This window comes from Bos indicus, chromosome 23 (assembly GCF_029378745.1).
Source record: "Bos indicus isolate NIAB-ARS_2022 breed Sahiwal x Tharparkar chromosome 23, NIAB-ARS_B.indTharparkar_mat_pri_1.0, whole genome shotgun sequence".
Taxonomy (NCBI): Eukaryota; Metazoa; Chordata; class Mammalia; order Artiodactyla; family Bovidae; genus Bos; species Bos indicus.
Window position 1 is genome coordinate 5279205 of NC_091782.1, and position 16791 is coordinate 5295995.

A 16791-nucleotide genomic window follows, 5' to 3' on the forward strand; every position below is an offset into this window, starting at 1 on the left:
TGTCATTTCTTCTAGTTCATCATCATGGGAGTAAAATGTTACGCTCGGAATCAAACTCTTCAATCACTACTACTCAGCCTACTATAGGTTGGCGACCCCTCTCTTTGCCTCTCCCCTCCGGCCTCTCCTCTTTCCTCCTTTGACATTCTTGCTTTCGTTGTTTGTTTTCAAATAACGCGCTTCATCCATCACGTATGGCTTAACTCACATCCAACTGAGCTGGTGCTTCCAAATTGAAACTCTCGACATTGGACGCCCTTCCAGTGTTGCAGACGCAGGGGTTGTGTCTGTGATCAAACACAGGCCAATGCCCCACACGCGAGGCTCTGGCGGCGCCTCAAGAGCGCGTGCACACGTGTCGGCCTGAGTGTTGAGTCACAGATGACCTCCCAGATCCTCCGGTCTGGCGTTTGTTATTTTGCATGTTGTAAAACCAGGTTTTTAAGGCATAAAATAAAAATACCAGCCGCCTTCTTGAAAGTGAAAAACCCGAAAGTTTATGTGTTGTCATCATGATTAATAACCCATCTCTCATTCTATATAACTGTTCAATTAATCCTGATGGTGAAATATTGGTCTCAATCTCCTGGCCTCAGTAGTACCTACAAAAGCCATAGTCCCTGCCTCCCTGGTCCCCTTGGGGTGGGGATGGCATAGGGAAACACTGCAGGCATCAGTAGCGGGTGGATTAACGGTATTTGAGCATGAGCTTGTCATTTTCATGCTGACTCTCTCTTTAATAGTGGTTCCTCTTGCTCTGGTGTCTAGTGTTAGAAGAAGCACACTTTTATTTTTATCTCCCCCCAACTTACTTGTATCTAAAAGGAATGCATTGTAAAGGAATGCATTTGACTTTTTGTGATGCTGAGTTGGAGTTGGCATGGCAAAAAGGTGTTCTTGCAATCCTCCACGTGGTCTGTGGTGCCCGGTGGCGATTTTTCCCCTCACATACTGAGCCCCTGTTTTTTGTTTTTTTTTTTCCCTTCCTTTCTTGTGTGCGTGCCTTCTCACGTGTTCCACCATCCAGCTAAAGGAAGGACGAACATGGAACTGCGGGAGAAGTTCATCTTGGCGGATGGAGCCACTCAGGGCATGGCTGCCTTCCGGCCGCGGGGCCGGAGATCCAGGCCCTCATCCCGGGCGGCCTCGCCCAGTCGGTCCACGTCCGTGTCCGGTCAGGCCGGCCAGGCCGCCTCCCCGCAGGTCCCTGCCAGCAGCACGCCTAAGGTAGGACGCGTTTTCTTCTCCTCCACACTCCCCGTCTAGAGCAGCAGTCCCAGCCTCTGGGATCTAATATCTGATGTTCTGTGGTGAAGCTGCTATAATAATAAATAGGAATAAAGTATGCAATTCATGTAACGCTCTTGAGTCATCCCCAGACCAATCCCTGGTGCCAGAAAAGGTTGGGGACTGCTGTGCTAGAGTCTGCTTTTCAGTGTTTGGGGTTCCTAGAATTTGCAGGACCAGCTTTCTCCAGATGTGTCCCTTATCACAATATGGAAGATGCAGGATTAAATATATGTGTGTGGATGTGTGTGTGTGTGTATTTTTTTTTTTGGTATGCCTTTGCCTTGTGGCCCATATAGAGACAATCTGTTTGGAGACTTTGATACCTTTTAGACTGCATTTTCTTTTTAAAGCTTCATTCATGTTTTTGGTGTGTATGATTTGCCATCAGACCTTTCCATTTGTTTTTAATGACGATCATTCTTACTGCAAAATGAGTAGCTGTGAATCTCTCTCTCCATGGCTTTGCTTTTTATCTGCCATCCTTCACGTTTGATTTGCCATTGTTCCATACAGATTCTCCATCCTTTAACACGCAATTATGGTAAACCCTGGTTGACAAACAGCAAGGTGTCAACTCCCTGTAAACCAGCCGAGTGCCCTGACTTCCCCGTGTCATCTCCAGAGGTATCGTAAGGCCCCAGATTCCAGCCTAACAGCTGCCTTTAACTATCACTTACTAGCCCTGCTGCACCTCCCCCTTGATAACTGCACTTTTGACAATACTGTGTCTTTTTAAACACTTCTTTGTAGTAAGTCTCAACCCAGCATTTCTAGGCAGACACGAGAGTAAGGGCTCAAACAGAAAAGACGGCTTGTAGCTCCCTAACCTTGCCACCACTGCGGGCTCTTGATCGCTTTTGCTTTTTGTTCTCTTGCTCATACTTCTGCTTTTCTCCCCTGGGAGAGTGAAATACAGGAGACTATACCCAGACCTGAGTCCAGTTTCTTTTCAAGCTGATGGTTTCCTTCTGCTTCTAGACATAATTTCAGCAAGAAATACTATAATCCTTTTTGGGAGAGAGTGAAAGGCAGTGTTATTTGCAAGAGAATCACTTAAAAGAATGTGGATTGAGTGTTCTCTCTGGGCAAGGTCCTTCTGACTGTCTGGTATGTTACGTCTGTCCAAGAACACTGGGTGGTTGGGACATAGCCTTTTAGTCATCAGTGCCGGAGGTCAGGGGTGCGCGTAGGCACAAAGTTCTCTCTCTTTCTCAAAAGGTGTATGTCTTTATTAGACTTGATGATTTTTAGTCAGTGTGCTCTTTTTTAAATGACATGCTCTATGGGGATAAGATATTTAGGTGATATAAGATTTGCCAAGATTAACTCCTATATCAGATCATTTATGTTCAACTGGAAGTCAACCATATGTCTTTTAAAGAAACTTCTCTGTAAAATGATAAACATAGGCACATATTTGACCAGAATCACAAGAATTGGGTGGGAGAGAATCTCTAAATAACTCTTCCTGAAACCAAGGAGGCATTTCATATTAAAGGCAAGGACTCTTGGATGCAAGTAACTTAGTACCACTCGAAAGCCTTTTATGCTTTTCCAAAACTCTTTCTTACGTATTATTTAACCCTCACACTCATAATGAGAGGCAGGCAGAGGAAATATCATTGCCCTCCTGAGACCGGAATGGTGTAAATGGAAATTGCTGATGGAGGTAGAATCGGGCACAAACCAGTCCTCATCCCCAGCCCCTCGTCCCTCTCCCTTCCCCCGAGTGAGCGATGTGGTTTAGTATCACATGTTCTGTCTCGAGGTGTCACTTCTGATGGATCTGTTGTGGCCAGAACTGAAAGCAGAGGAGGGAACCTTACGTGAGATGTTTGTTTTAAATATTTAGGGCTTATGAATGGATAAGAAAGCTGTGGTACATATACACAATGGAGTATTACTCAGCCATTAAAAAGAATACATTTGAATCAGTTCTAATGAGGTGGATGAAACTGGAGCCTATTATACAGAGTGAAGTAAGCCAGAAAGAAAAACACCAGTACAGTATACTAACGCATATATATGGAATTTAGAAAGATGGTAACAATAACCCTGTGTACGAGATAGCAAAAGAGACACTGATGTATAGATCAGTCTTATGGACTCTGTGGAAGAGGGAGAGGGTGGGGAGATTTGGGAGAATGGCATTGAAACATGTATAATATCATGTATGAAACAAGTCGCCAGTCCAGGTTCGATGCACGATACTGGATGCTTGGGGCTGGTGCACTGGGATGACCCAGAGGGAGGGTATGGGGAGGGAGGAGGGAGGAGGGTTCAGGATGGGGAACACAGGTATACCTGTGGCGGATTCATTTCGCTATTTGGCAAAACTAATACAATATTGTAAAGTTTAAAAATAAAATAAAATCAAAAATAAATAAATAAATATTTAGGGCTGTGCTACTCCGTTAGTTCAAGTTTTTAAAAAATGGAAACAACCCCCCCACCCAAATTAAAGTCTTTAGGTAATAGAAAACTAGGTATGATTTCAAGTAGCCTCATGAGACAAAACAACAGTATCCTTCCGTGGAGGGGTCTTTCAGAGGACTGAGTAGCTTTGTGATCATAAAATCAAGCGCGTCAAGGCACCTGACGAGTGCTTTTGGTGTTCCGGGGGCAGGAACTGTCACCTCGCATAATATGTTTCATCACCTGCGAGTCCTCAGTCTCTCTTGCGTTGCTGAGATTCTCAGTTAGGGATTTAGCTGAAGCAGAGCTGTCAGACTTCATTTGGGGAAGTTACTGCCCTCCTCAAGCCCTCCTCTTTCATGACTGTGAAAAAGTGATTAGGTAAGTGTGAGGATTGGTTGTGGTTAGATGTGTGATAATATTTTGAACACTCAAGTAATCTATATGAATTCTATTTACATTCTATACTTAAATGTATAGAGAGTATGTAAATGAATTATGAATATCACTAATATTAACAAATTGCAAGTCTGATGTATCAGGAGGTCTTACATGTGCTTTATTAAGCATTTAAAAGTATTTGATAAAGGAAAATTAATTTTAAAAAGCACATATAATTATATAGATTTATTTCCTCCAAACAGCTCCCTGACTGTGAGCTCATTGAGGGATGTGATATCCTTATACTTCTCAGGAGATTTGTTTTTTCTTTTTTTTAACTTTGGAAGAATTTTCAAAATGTTGTCGTGATGAAGAAAAAGTGCAGTGATTTTAGACTTATAATAAAAATTTCATAGCTGTGACTGCTTGAACGCTTGTAAGAATTTTAAGAGAATCATCCCAAAATGGTGTAAGGTATCTTGTGTGTGAGGACCATAGAAAGTGACAGGGCCAAGGGATAAAAGTGACGTCTTACAGATTAATAAAGTGTCACTTTTGGGGGCCATTTTGTTTGTTTAAATGATGGCTGTCTAAGCATTTCTTATTTTCTTTCTGTTCTGTTTATTTCTGTCTTGGTCCCTAAAAGCCTTGCAAGCAGCAGATAATCCAAACACAATTTTTCAGAGCCCCATCTTCTCTCTGTACCATGCAATCACCATCTTCTTTTTTTGGCTGAACTCGGAACTCTGTGATATTCACTGACTGTCTGAGAGATACTAACATACTCACAGTTTGTTGCCTCTATTTTCATATCTTCTCTCCGACATGGACTCATCTCCTTTAGAGGGTTCCCTCTGAATGCAGGGAGAGAACAAGAAGTTCGTAGGTGGGAGCCCAGTGCCTTGTTAACCGGTAGGCTGTCCCCTCCACCTCTCAAGTGTCAGCGGAGGGTTCCCACAGCCTGCGAAGCGGTGTCGGTGGAGGATCATGGGACAAACGCAGTGTCTGAAATGTCTTTTCCCTACTTAACCACAGGGAACTCCGATACAGGGAAGCAAGCTCCGACTTCCGGGATACTTGTCAGGGAAAGGCTTCCACTCCGGGGAAGACAGTGGCTTGATCACCACCGCAGCTGCCAGAGTGCGGACCCAGTTTGCCGGTGAGTCCGGGGTGTTTCCTCCCTGATGTGATCTAAAGGTGAGAGTCCCGTTTCTTCCTAGTCAGGGAAGACGAATGATGCTGCTGTGTGCTTCTGAAATGACAGGTGGTCCCAGTCATCCATTTAAGATAGGGGATCAATGAGCCAAGGGGAATAAGAGACTCAAAAGGGAAGGTACTTCCCTTTCAGAAAGTACCAGAGAAAGATGAGAGAGTGACTGTGAAATCAAAGAAAAGCTACAACAGAATCTACCCTTTCAGGCCAGAAGGTCTGGCCTCCTTTGCTGCTTGATAATTGCGCTGGGCTGTTTTGGGTGGTTGGAAGAGCCCAACCACTCTGGTTCTGACTCCAGGGTCCTGAGCACAGCAAGCCTCAGTTCAGTTCAGTTCAGTCACTCAGTCGTGTCTGACTCTTTGCAACCCCATGGACCACATCACGCCGGGCCTCCCTGTCCATCACCAACTCCCAGAGTTTACTTATACTCATGTCCATTGAGTCAGTGATGCCATCCAACCATCTCATCCTCTGTCGTCCCCTTTTCCTCCCACCTTCAATCTTACCCAGCCTCAGGGATTTTCCATTGAATCAGTTCTTTGCATCAGGTGGCCAAAGTATTGGAGTTTGAGCTTCAACATCAGTCCTTCCAATGAACACTCAAGGACTGATCTCCTTTAGGAAGGACTGGTTGGATTTCCTTGTGGTTCAAGGGACTCTCAAGAGTCTTTTCCAACACCACAGTTCAAAAGCAGCAATTCTTTGGCGCTCAGCTTTCTTTATAGCAAGCCTGAAGCTTCTTTAAACAAAGTTTTTTGTCTTCCGTTCCCCTCTGCTTTGAATTCCTTATCTGCAGGTAAAACTTTGACCAAGTGCATGCTGTGCAATTGCACTGCGCACATCCCTAGGGCAGACCTGCCACACTTTGGAAAACACAGTCTCCAGTTCAATACGTCTAATCCTTCCATCTGTGTCCAGTCAGTGGAATTCCTGTTTAAGTGGGATGGCTCCCAACCTCCACTTTGTGTGTGTATCCAGCTTTTTGTATATTTCATCCACTTAAGGGTCACAGCAAGGCCATAAAACCCACAGGTATTGCCTGAGCACCTCCTGGGTGTTCAGCAGACTGGCTGAGATTGAGTGTGGTGTTGAGCTTCGAGAACCGGTGGCAGGGGGCGCAGGAGGCAGGATGACCTGTCTCTGCCCTCTCTCTGCTCAGATCCCAGGAGGACGCCGAGCCGACCCGGGAGCCGGGCCGGCAGCAAAGCCGGCAGCCGGGCCAGCAGCCGCCGCGGCAGTGACGCCTCGGACTTCGACATCTCGGAGATCCAGTCTGTGTGCTCCGACGTGGAGACTGTCCCCCCAACACACAGGCCTACGCCCCGAGCAGGTTCTCGGCCGCCTGGAGCCAAGCCTTCCAAAATCCCCACGCCCCAGAGGAAATCACCTGCCAGCAAATTGGACAAGTCCTCCAAGAGATAGTGCAGTTGGTTCCGCCGCGGCCCTTCCTGAAGCCTTTACTATTTAAGTCTGAGAGATGTAACATATGATGTAGAGATTATTGTGAAATATTGCAAGAGGTGAGTTTAAAAATTCTGCAGATGGCCTTATCTGTGTATTTGTCTTTTTCTTTCCTCTGTATGATTTTGGGTCAGATAGTCTGGGGTTGGACTCACACCCTCTGTGAGGCAGGAGAGAGTGTTTGACAGGCACAGAGGTTCCTACACTGAGCACATTGTACCTGAAGGTAAGTCCACAGCCTCCCGGCAGCCAGCCCTCCACTGGGCGCTAATGTGAAGGATACCTCATGACATGCCCCTGCTTCTCTGGAGACCCCGAAAAGCCAACAGACACCCCCAGGGATCTGTTCCGAGATGATGTCAGTGTGAACTGCGAGATGGGGGGCAGAAAGACAGACACACCCACCACGGTTCTTATCCTCCTGCTGACAGAACTCACAGGAGGTTCCTTTCCGCGCCTTCCCATGCTCTGAGACTCCCAGACTCTTGTGCATTTCTGCGCCCATGGCTTCACCTGAGGCCAGAGGCCACCTGGACCTGAGACCTAGTATCCTGTAAGAGTATCATCATAAAGTGCATTCATCTAAATGTGAGGTTTTCTTTTGCTTGAGTGGACAGTAGCGCCTGTACCATTGAACTCATTTTGTATCAAAGCAAGTTTGCTTGCGGAAAAGCTATGAAATAAAATATGTCCCTTAACTACATTGCTATGGAATTAATTTTTTTCCCCAGGGAAAAAAAAAACAAATCCGTGTATTTTTTTATGAGCAAATATCCATTTGGAGTGACCAAAAGAGACTTAAAAATGGGTTTATTTTGATTTTCTCATCTGAAATAATCATGTTCTGGTATTATATCTATATTTAATAAATATATACCTTTTAATTTATTATGTATACTCACATACTATAGAAAGATATTATTATAGTATGCATTTAATAAAACATATTCACATGAACATATGGAATAACTGATTCTTTAAAGTGAATTTTTTCCATTTATTTGTTTTAAATAAATGTTATATGGATGATCTCTCTTTAGTAACAGTGTGATAGGCTAAGTTTGGGGGACAGAAACACAAGGATATAATATATAATGAACAAATGATAAAATAACAGTCATTCTACTTTTAATTCAAAAGTGCCAACCATGTGCCAGCCACTGTTGGTGACACTGAGCCTACAGGGTCCCCAGCCCTCTTCTCTTCAAAAGGGGAAAAGTTAAATCACTAAAAAACATGAACTGAAAGCAGGGAATGTATGACAAGGTAATATAGTTATATCCTTTTAGCCTGCGTACATTTAAGAATCAAATGGTAGAGTTTTATTTAAAATGGCATCAAATATGATTAGAAGGATAGCAAATGGTTCCTTTGGAACCATGACCAGTTATGACTTCCCTCGTGACATTGTCAATTTATTTCACAAGTGGGAGTGGTGGTGATCAGGTTCAAGGTGATAATCATGTTTTCCTCACGTGACCTTTATCACAGAGGACCTGGAATCTCCACGGACAGAAATTCAGTACTTCTTTCAATGACAAAAACTTCTTTCTCAAAGCATGGGCCTCAAATGTGTGCCTTTGATGGGAAGCATAGTTCTAACCTAAGAGATCGTGTGTTATAATTCATGCATTTTGATTGTAAAAACGTCATCTGAGAAGGCAGTTGAAGTTGTTACTCCTTTGGTGCTTTGAATATTCTTACGTGTTCAGAGACAAATTTAAGAACATAATTTTATCTCAGCTCATTTGAATGCTGCCCCTGTTAAAGACCTAGGGATTTTGCCTTTTTGTAACAGAAAAATACACTTTGGGAGAAAGGTAAGTGGTTTAAAATATTCCTGAGTGTCTTCGGGAGCTGTTCCCAGTCACTAGCAGTTGCCTTGTGGGGAACTTTTCACTCTCTGATGTCTGATGTTTATTTCCTCTTGAATGCTTGTTTTCTGGAGCCTCATCCTGACTTCCGAGGTCCTCCTGTAAACTGTCCTCCTCCTCCCTATGTACATTGCCTTCTCTTCCTCTTCTTTTTGTCTTTTTGCATTCTTTCCTTCTTCTTTTTTTAAAACCATGACATTGGACTGACTCGCAGCACTAAAAATCAGTGTAAAGATTGGGTCTGTTAAAGATAAATTGAGGCATATTAAGAACTTTAAAAGACCTACAATACAGAGACAGACTCACAAACATAGAGAACACGGTGGTGGTTGCCGTAGGGGTTGGGTGGGAGGGGAAGGACTGGGAGCATGGGGTTAACAGATGCAAACTATTGTATATAGGATGGATAAACAACAAGGTTCTACTACATAGTACAGTGAGCTGTATTCAATATCCTGGGATAAACCGTAGTGGAAAAGAATATGACTATAAAACAGAATCAGTCTGCTGTACAGCAGAAATTAACACAACATCATAAACGGACTACATTAAAATTTTTTTTAAATAATGAGCAAAATCCAATTCTAATCTGGCAGCCACCAACCAGAAGTGATTAGGAGTGTTCCACCAGCTGGAGAAAGAGAGCAAGGAAATTGTTGCGTGGCTGCCACTCAGAGCCCCGCTGACATCCTGTCATCGGCTGTCCTTAGGCTTTGATCTCATAACCTTGGCGTTATGGACTAGATTTGCAGGACCACCTGTTTTTTGGTTCACTTTCAGTGCTTTCTGCAGATGTCAGGGTAGAGGAATTGGCCCTATGGAAAGGGACATGCCTTTTGAGTAGGAAGGACTGCGAAAAATAAGGTGGTTAGCATGGGAACTTACACAGCACTGTACATCAGTTCAGATCAGATCAGTCGCTCAGTCGTGTCCGACTCTTTGCGACCCCATGAATCGCAGCATGCCAGGCCTCCCTGTCCATCACCAACTCCCGGAGTTCACTCAGACTCAGGTCCATCGAGTCAGTGATGCCATCCAGCCATCTCATCCTCTGTTGTCCACTTCTCCTCCTGCCCCAATCCCTCCCAGCATCACAGTCTTTTCCAATGAGTCAACTCTTCGCGTGAGGTGGCCAAAGTACTGGAGTTTCAGCTTTAGCATCATTCCTTCCAAAGAAATCCCAGGGCTGATCTTCAGAATGGACTGGTTGGATCTCCTTGCAGTCCAAGTTACGTCTCAGTAAAACTGGACGGGAGTTATGTTACCTAACTACACTGACTGTTCTCAGCAAATTAGAAGCAACGGTGTCTTACTTAACGAAAGGGCCATAGATTATGATGTTTCAAGGTTATGAGCCAAAAAGATTTGAAACAGTTGAGACCAGGGCAGGTCTACAGTTACCCTCATCTACAGAGTGTACCCTGCTGTAGGAATGCAAGGTTAATTGAAAGTTAAGAGCTGAAATCAAAATGTTTACAGACAAGCAAAAACTAGAATTCATCACCACCAAACCAACTGTGTAACAAATGCTAAAGGAACTTTTCTAGGTGGAAAGGAAAAGGCCACAGCTAGAAACAAGAAAATTACAAAATGGGAAAGCTCACCAGTAAAGACAAACATACAGTAAAAGCAGGAAATCATCAACACACAAATATATCAAAACCAGGAATCCTGAGAGGAGGAGAGTGCAAAGGCATGATGTTTGAAATTTAGAGATCAACTTGAACCAAATTTTTAATTTATAAATACATATACACCAAATTATATATATTTATATATATATGTATTTGTGTCTATATATACACACATACATACATACTGCTATATCGAAACCTTGTGATCAAACCAAAAATCTACAATAGATACACAAAAAAGAAAGATAGCCCAAACACAACATTAAAGATAATCATCAAATCACAAGAGAAGAGAACAAAAGAGGAAGAGAAGAGAAAAAGACCTACAAAAACATACAAAGCAATAAAACAACATCATGGCAACTATATATAGGTAATTGCATTAAATGTAGAGAGATTAAATGCCCCAACCAAAACACACACACTGCTTGAATTGATTTTTTTTTAAACGAGACCCAGTGTATGCTGTCTACAAGAGATCCACTTCAGATTTAGGAACACCTGCAGACTGAAAGTGAGTGGATGGAAAAAGTTATTCCATGCAAATGGAAATCAAAAGGAAACTGGAATAGCAATACTCATATCAGATAAAACAATTTAAAGACTGCTAAAGAGACAAGGACATGACACTATTATCAAGAGATCAACCCAAGAAGAATACATAATAATTGTGAATATATATGCAGCAATATAGGAGCACCTCAATGCTTAAGACAAATATTAACATACATGAAAGGAAAAATTGACGCTACCACAGTAATAGTGGGGACTTTAACCCCTCACATCAATAGATCAGCAGAAAATGAGGAAACAGGCTTTGAATGATCCATTAGACCATATAGGCTTAATTAACATTCATAGAGCATCCCATCGGAAAGCAGAATACACAGTTTTCAAGTGTATATGGAACATTTTCCAGGATAGATCACATGCTGGAACACAAAGCCTTGGTAAATTTAAGAAAACTGAAATTTTTATCAAGCATCTTTTCTGACCACAATATTACGAGATTAAGAATCCGCTACAATTTAAAAAATGCAAAAAACAATATGTGGAAGTTACTACTATGCTACTGAACAACCAATGGGTCACTGAGGAAATAAAGAGAAAATTAAACAATACCTAGAGACAAATGAAAATGAAACCCGATAATCCAAAACCAATGACGGGCTTCCCTGGTGGTCCACTCTGACTGCGTGCTCCCCAAGCAGAGGGCCTGGGTTTGATCGCTGGTCAGGGAACTAGACTCTACATGCTGAAACTTAGAGTTTGCACACCACAACTGAAAGATACCACCCACCACAGCTAGTGATCTTGCATGCCGCAACTAAGACCTGGTACAGTCAAATAAGTCAATATTTCTAAATAAAAATTTCAGAAACCTGTAAGATGCAGAAAACAGCTCTAAGACATTTATAGCCATACAAGCTTATCTCAGGAAACAAGAAATCTCAAACAACGTAACCTTCAGTTCAGTCACTCAGTCGTGTCTGACTCTTCGCAACCCCATGAACTGCAGCACGCCAGGCCTCCCTGTCCATCACCAACTCCCGGAGTTCATTCAAACTCATGTCCATCAAGTCAGTGATGCCATCTAGCCATCTCATTCTCTGTCATCCCCTTCTCCTCTTGCCTTCTATCTTTCCCAGCATCAGGGTCTTTTCAAATGAGTCAGTTCTTCGCATAAGGTGGCCAAAGTATTGGAGTTTCAGCTTCAGTCCTTCCAAAGAATATTCAATTTCCTTATAGGATGGACTCGTTGGATTTCCTTGCAGTCCAAGGGACTCTCAAGGGTCTTCTCCAACACCACAGTTCAAAGTTAACAAACTGAAGAACAAAAAATATGGTCATATTAATAGATGCAGAAAAATACTACAGGCAGCCAGATGCCAATTAACTGAACAATCTAGAAGAAATGGAAAAATTCTAAGGTACAATTGCCTAAGACTGAACTAGGAAGAAATAGAAAATATACATAGATCAGTTACAAATACTGAAACTGAATCTATGATTTATAAACTCCCAACAAATGAAAGCCTAGGACCAGATAGCTTCACAGGAGAATTCTATCAAACATTAAAAGAAGAATTAATGCCAATCCTTCTGAAACTATTCCCAAAAATGGCAGAGTAAGGAATACTTCGAAATTCTTTCCATGATACCAACATCACCCTGATAACAAGACAAAGATATCACCAAAAAAAGAAAATTACAGGCCAATCTCACTGATGAACATAGACACAAAATTCCTCAACAAAATACTAGCAAACCAAATCCAGCAGTACATTAAAAGGATCAAACATCATGATCAAATGGGGCTTATTTCAGGGATGAAAGGATTTTTCAGTACCAACTCATCAATCAGTGTGATGAAACAACAAACTGAAGAACAAAAAATATGGTCATATTAATAGACTCAAAAAGAATTTCATAAAATTTAACATCTATTATGACAAAAACTCTCCAGAAAGGGGATATAAAGGGAACATACTTCAGCATTATAAAGGCTTATATGAAAAGTCCACAGTTAACATCATACTCAATGGTGAAAAGCATTTCCTCTAAAATCAGGACCAGTACATGGATGTCCACTCTTACTACTTTTATTCAACATAGTTTTGGAAGTCCTACCTTTGGCACTCAGAGAAGAAAAAGAAAGAAATGTTATCCAAGTTGGAAAGGAAGAAACAAAACTGTCAGTATTTGCAGACAACATGATACTCTACATAGAACATCTTAATTTTATTTTATTTTTAAACTTTACATAATTGTATTAGTTTTGCCAAATGTCAAAATGAATCCACCACAGGTATACATGTGTTCCCCATCCTGAACCCTCCTCCCTCCTCCCTCCCCATACCATCCCTCTGGGTCGTCCCAGTGCACCAGCCCCAAGCATCCAGTATCGTGTATCGAACCTGGACTGGCAACTCGTTTCTTACATGATATTTTACATGTTTCAATGTCATTCTCCCAAATCTTCCCACCCTCTCCCTCTCCCACAGAGTCCATAAGACTGTTCTATACATCAGTGTCTCTTTTGCTGTCTCGTATACAGGGTTATTGTTACCATCTTTCTAAATTCCATATATATGCGTTAGTATACTGTATTTATGTTTTTCCTTCTGGCTTACTTCACTCTGTATAATAGGCTCCAGTTTCATCCACCTCATTAGAACTGATTCAAATGTATTCTTTTTAATGGATGAGTAATACTCCATTGTGTATATGTACCACAGCTTTCTTATCCATTCATCTGCTAATGGACATCTAGGTTGCTTCCATGTCCTGGCTATTATAAACAGTGCTGCGATGAACATTGGGGTACACGTGTCTCTCTCCCTTCTGGTTTCCTCAGTGTGTATGCCCAGCAGTGGGATTGCTGGATCATAAGGCAGTTCTATTTCCAGTTTTTTAAGGAATCTCCACACTGTTCTCCATAGTGGCTGTACTAGTTAGAACATCTTAAAGACACTACCTGAAAACTGGAGCTCACCCATGAATCTGCTGAAGTTATAAGATACAAAATTAATACACAGAAACCTCTTGTATTTCTATATTCTAACAACAAAAGATCAGAAACGAGAAATTAAACAAACAAAGGAGGTAAAAGACCTGTACAATGGAAACTAACATGCTGATGAAAGAAATTAAAGATGACTAATGGAAAGATACACCATGTTCTTTGCCTGGAAGAATTCATACTGTCAAAATGACTATACTACCCAAGGTAATCTACAGGTTCAATGCAATCTCTATCAAAATGCCAATGGCATTTCTTGATAGAACAAGATCAAAAATTGCTTTTAATCTATAAGGAAACATAAAAGACTTCAAATACCCAAAGCAGTCTTGAGAAAGAAAAACAGAGTGGGAGGAATAAGGATCCCTGACTTCACACAGTCTATAAAGCCACAGTAATCAAACAGTATGGCACCAGCACAAAGACAGAAATATAAATCAATGGAACACATAGAACATCCAGAAATAAGCTCACACACCATTAGTAAAATAATCCATAACGAAGGAGGCAAGAATATGCAATGGAGAAAAGACAGTTTTCAAAAAGCAGTGCTGGGAAAACTGGACAGCTACATGTAAAAGAATGAAATCAGAACATTCTCTAGCACCATGACCCCCAAAAAACTCAAAATGGATAAAAGACTTAAATGTAAACCAGACATTATAGAAGTTCTAGAGGAATACATAGGCAGAATACTCTTTGACATAAATTGCAGCATTATCTTTTTGGATCTGTCTCCTAGGGTAATGGAAACAAACAAAGAAATGGGATCTAATTAAACTTAAAATCTTTTGCACAATAACGGAAACCATAAACAAAACAGACAACCCCTGGACTGGTGGAAAATATTTGTAAGTGAAGCAACTGACAAGGAATTAATCTCCAAAATATACAGAGTTCATACAACTTCGTGTCAAAGAAACAAACAAAAAAATATATGTAGAAGGTCTAAATAGACATTTCTCCAAAGAAGATATACAGATGACCAACAGGCACAGAAAAGATTCTCAACATCACTAATTATTAGAGAAATGCAGATCAGAAACTACAATGAGGTGTCATCTCATACTAGTCAGAATGACAATCATCAAAAGTCTACAAATAATAAATGCTGGAGAGGGTGTAGGGAAAAGGGAACCCTCCTACACTGTTGGTGGGCATGTAAATTGATATTACAGTATGGAGAGCAGTATGGAGATTTCTAGAAAAAAAAATAGAATTACCATATGACCCTGCAGTCCCACTTCTAGACATATGTTTGGAGAAAATTATAATTTGAAAAGATATATGCATCTTAATGTTTATTGCACCACTATTTACAATAGCCAAGACGTGGAAGCAACCTAGATGTCCATCAACAGATGAATGGACAAAGATGTGTAACAGTCCATATATACAATGGACTGTTAGTCATAAAAAAATGAAATATTGCCATTTGCAACAACATGGATGGAACTAAGCATTATCATACCAAGTGAAGTCAGAAGGAGACAAATATTACATGATTTCGCTTATATGTGGAATCTGAAAAAAAAAAGATACAAATGAACTTATTTTCAGAATAGAAAGAGACTCACGACACAGAAAACAAATTTGTTCTTACAAAAGGGGAAGGGGGAGAGAAAAAATTAAGAGTTTGGGATTAACATATACACACTACATTATATAAAATAGATAACCAACAAGGACCTACTGTATAGCACAAGGAAGTATACCCAGTACTTTGTAATAACCTATAAGGGAAGAGAATCTGAAGAAGAATATATGTATATGTATGCCTATATATATATAACTGAAACACCGTGCTGTACAACTGAAACTAACATGGTATTATAAATCAATTAGAGGTCAATAAAAACAAAAGAATAAAAAACTTTACCCAAAAGAAAAATTCAATACTGAATGTGTACTTTGGTGATTTCCATGAAATATTTAGTATTTCATGAATATTAAATAAAATATTAAATATTAAATAAAAATATTAAATATTCATGAATAATAAATATTAAATGAAAATGAATATCAAATTTACAAAAATCATCCAAAAAAGTAAAAAAGGAACAAACACTTCACAGTGCATTTTATGAGGCGTCACCTTGATACCAAAATCAAGGGCTTTATAAGAAAGGAAAACTATATATTAATACCAATATCACTCATGAATATGGATACAATAATCCTTAAAAGTTAGCAAATCAAATACAACAATATATGATAAAAATAATACATCATGACTGTCACAGACTGACTGGTGTCCTCTCCATCCTATCCTGGCCAAACTCTTTTAAGGTGAAGCTCTAAGCTGCAATATGACTATAGTCGGAGACAAGGCCTTTAAAGAGATAACTAAGGTTAATGAGGTCATAAAAATGGGCCCTAATCCTAAGGACTGGTGTTCTTGCATGAAGAAGGGGCGAGACCTGAGACTTCTCTCACTGCAGGTCCACAGAGGCAAGGCTGTGAGAACTCATCAAGGAGGGCCTTCTGCAAGCCAGGAGACATCTCAGCATAAACCAGCCCTAGTAGCAACTTAGGGTTGTTGTTGTTCAGTCGCCCGGTTGTGTCCAGCTCTTTGCGACCCCACGGACTGCAGCATGCCAGGCCTCCCTGTCCCTCAACATCGCCTGAATTTGCCCAAGTTCATGTCATTTGCATTGGTGATGCCATCCAGCCATCTCATCCTCTGACGCCCTCTTCTCCTGCCCTCAATCTTTCCCAGAGTCAGGGACTATTCCAATGAGTCAGCTGTTCGCATCAGATGACCAAAATACTGGAGCATCAGCTTCAGCATCAGTGCTTCCAATGAGTAATCAGGGTTGATCTCCCTTAAGATGGACTGGTTGGATCTCCTTGCAGTCCAGGGGACTCTCAGGAGTCTTCTCCAGCACCACACTTTGAAGGCATTAGTTCTTTGGTGCTCTGCCTTCTTTACAGTCCCGCTCTCACAACAGTATGTGACCACTGGAAAGACCAAAGCCTTGACGAAGCAGACCCTTGTTG

The 16791-nt window shown here is 41.2% G+C and overlaps 1 protein-coding gene across 28 annotated transcripts in view; it reads left to right on the top strand.

Moving 5' to 3' along the window:
* DST (dystonin) overlaps positions 1-7463 on the top strand; it is a 518621-nt gene extending 511158 nt beyond the window's left edge. For 12 of the 28 annotated variants that reach the window (XM_070777732.1, XM_070777734.1, XM_070777742.1 and 9 more), the window contains 5 exons: positions 16-87; positions 1028-1227; positions 1804-1914; positions 5122-5245; positions 6459-7463. In XM_070777732.1, coding sequence (XP_070633833.1) covers positions 16-87; positions 1028-1227; positions 1804-1914; positions 5122-5245; positions 6459-6721 — 770 coding nt within the window. In that variant the 3' untranslated portion in view covers positions 6722-7463. The remainder of the gene's footprint in view (positions 1-15; positions 88-1027; positions 1228-1803; positions 1915-5121; positions 5246-6458) is intronic. The other 16 variants (XM_070777736.1, XM_070777737.1, XM_070777762.1 and 13 more) reach the window with 2 other exon arrangements.
* Positions 7464-16791: the final 9328 nt, after the last annotated feature.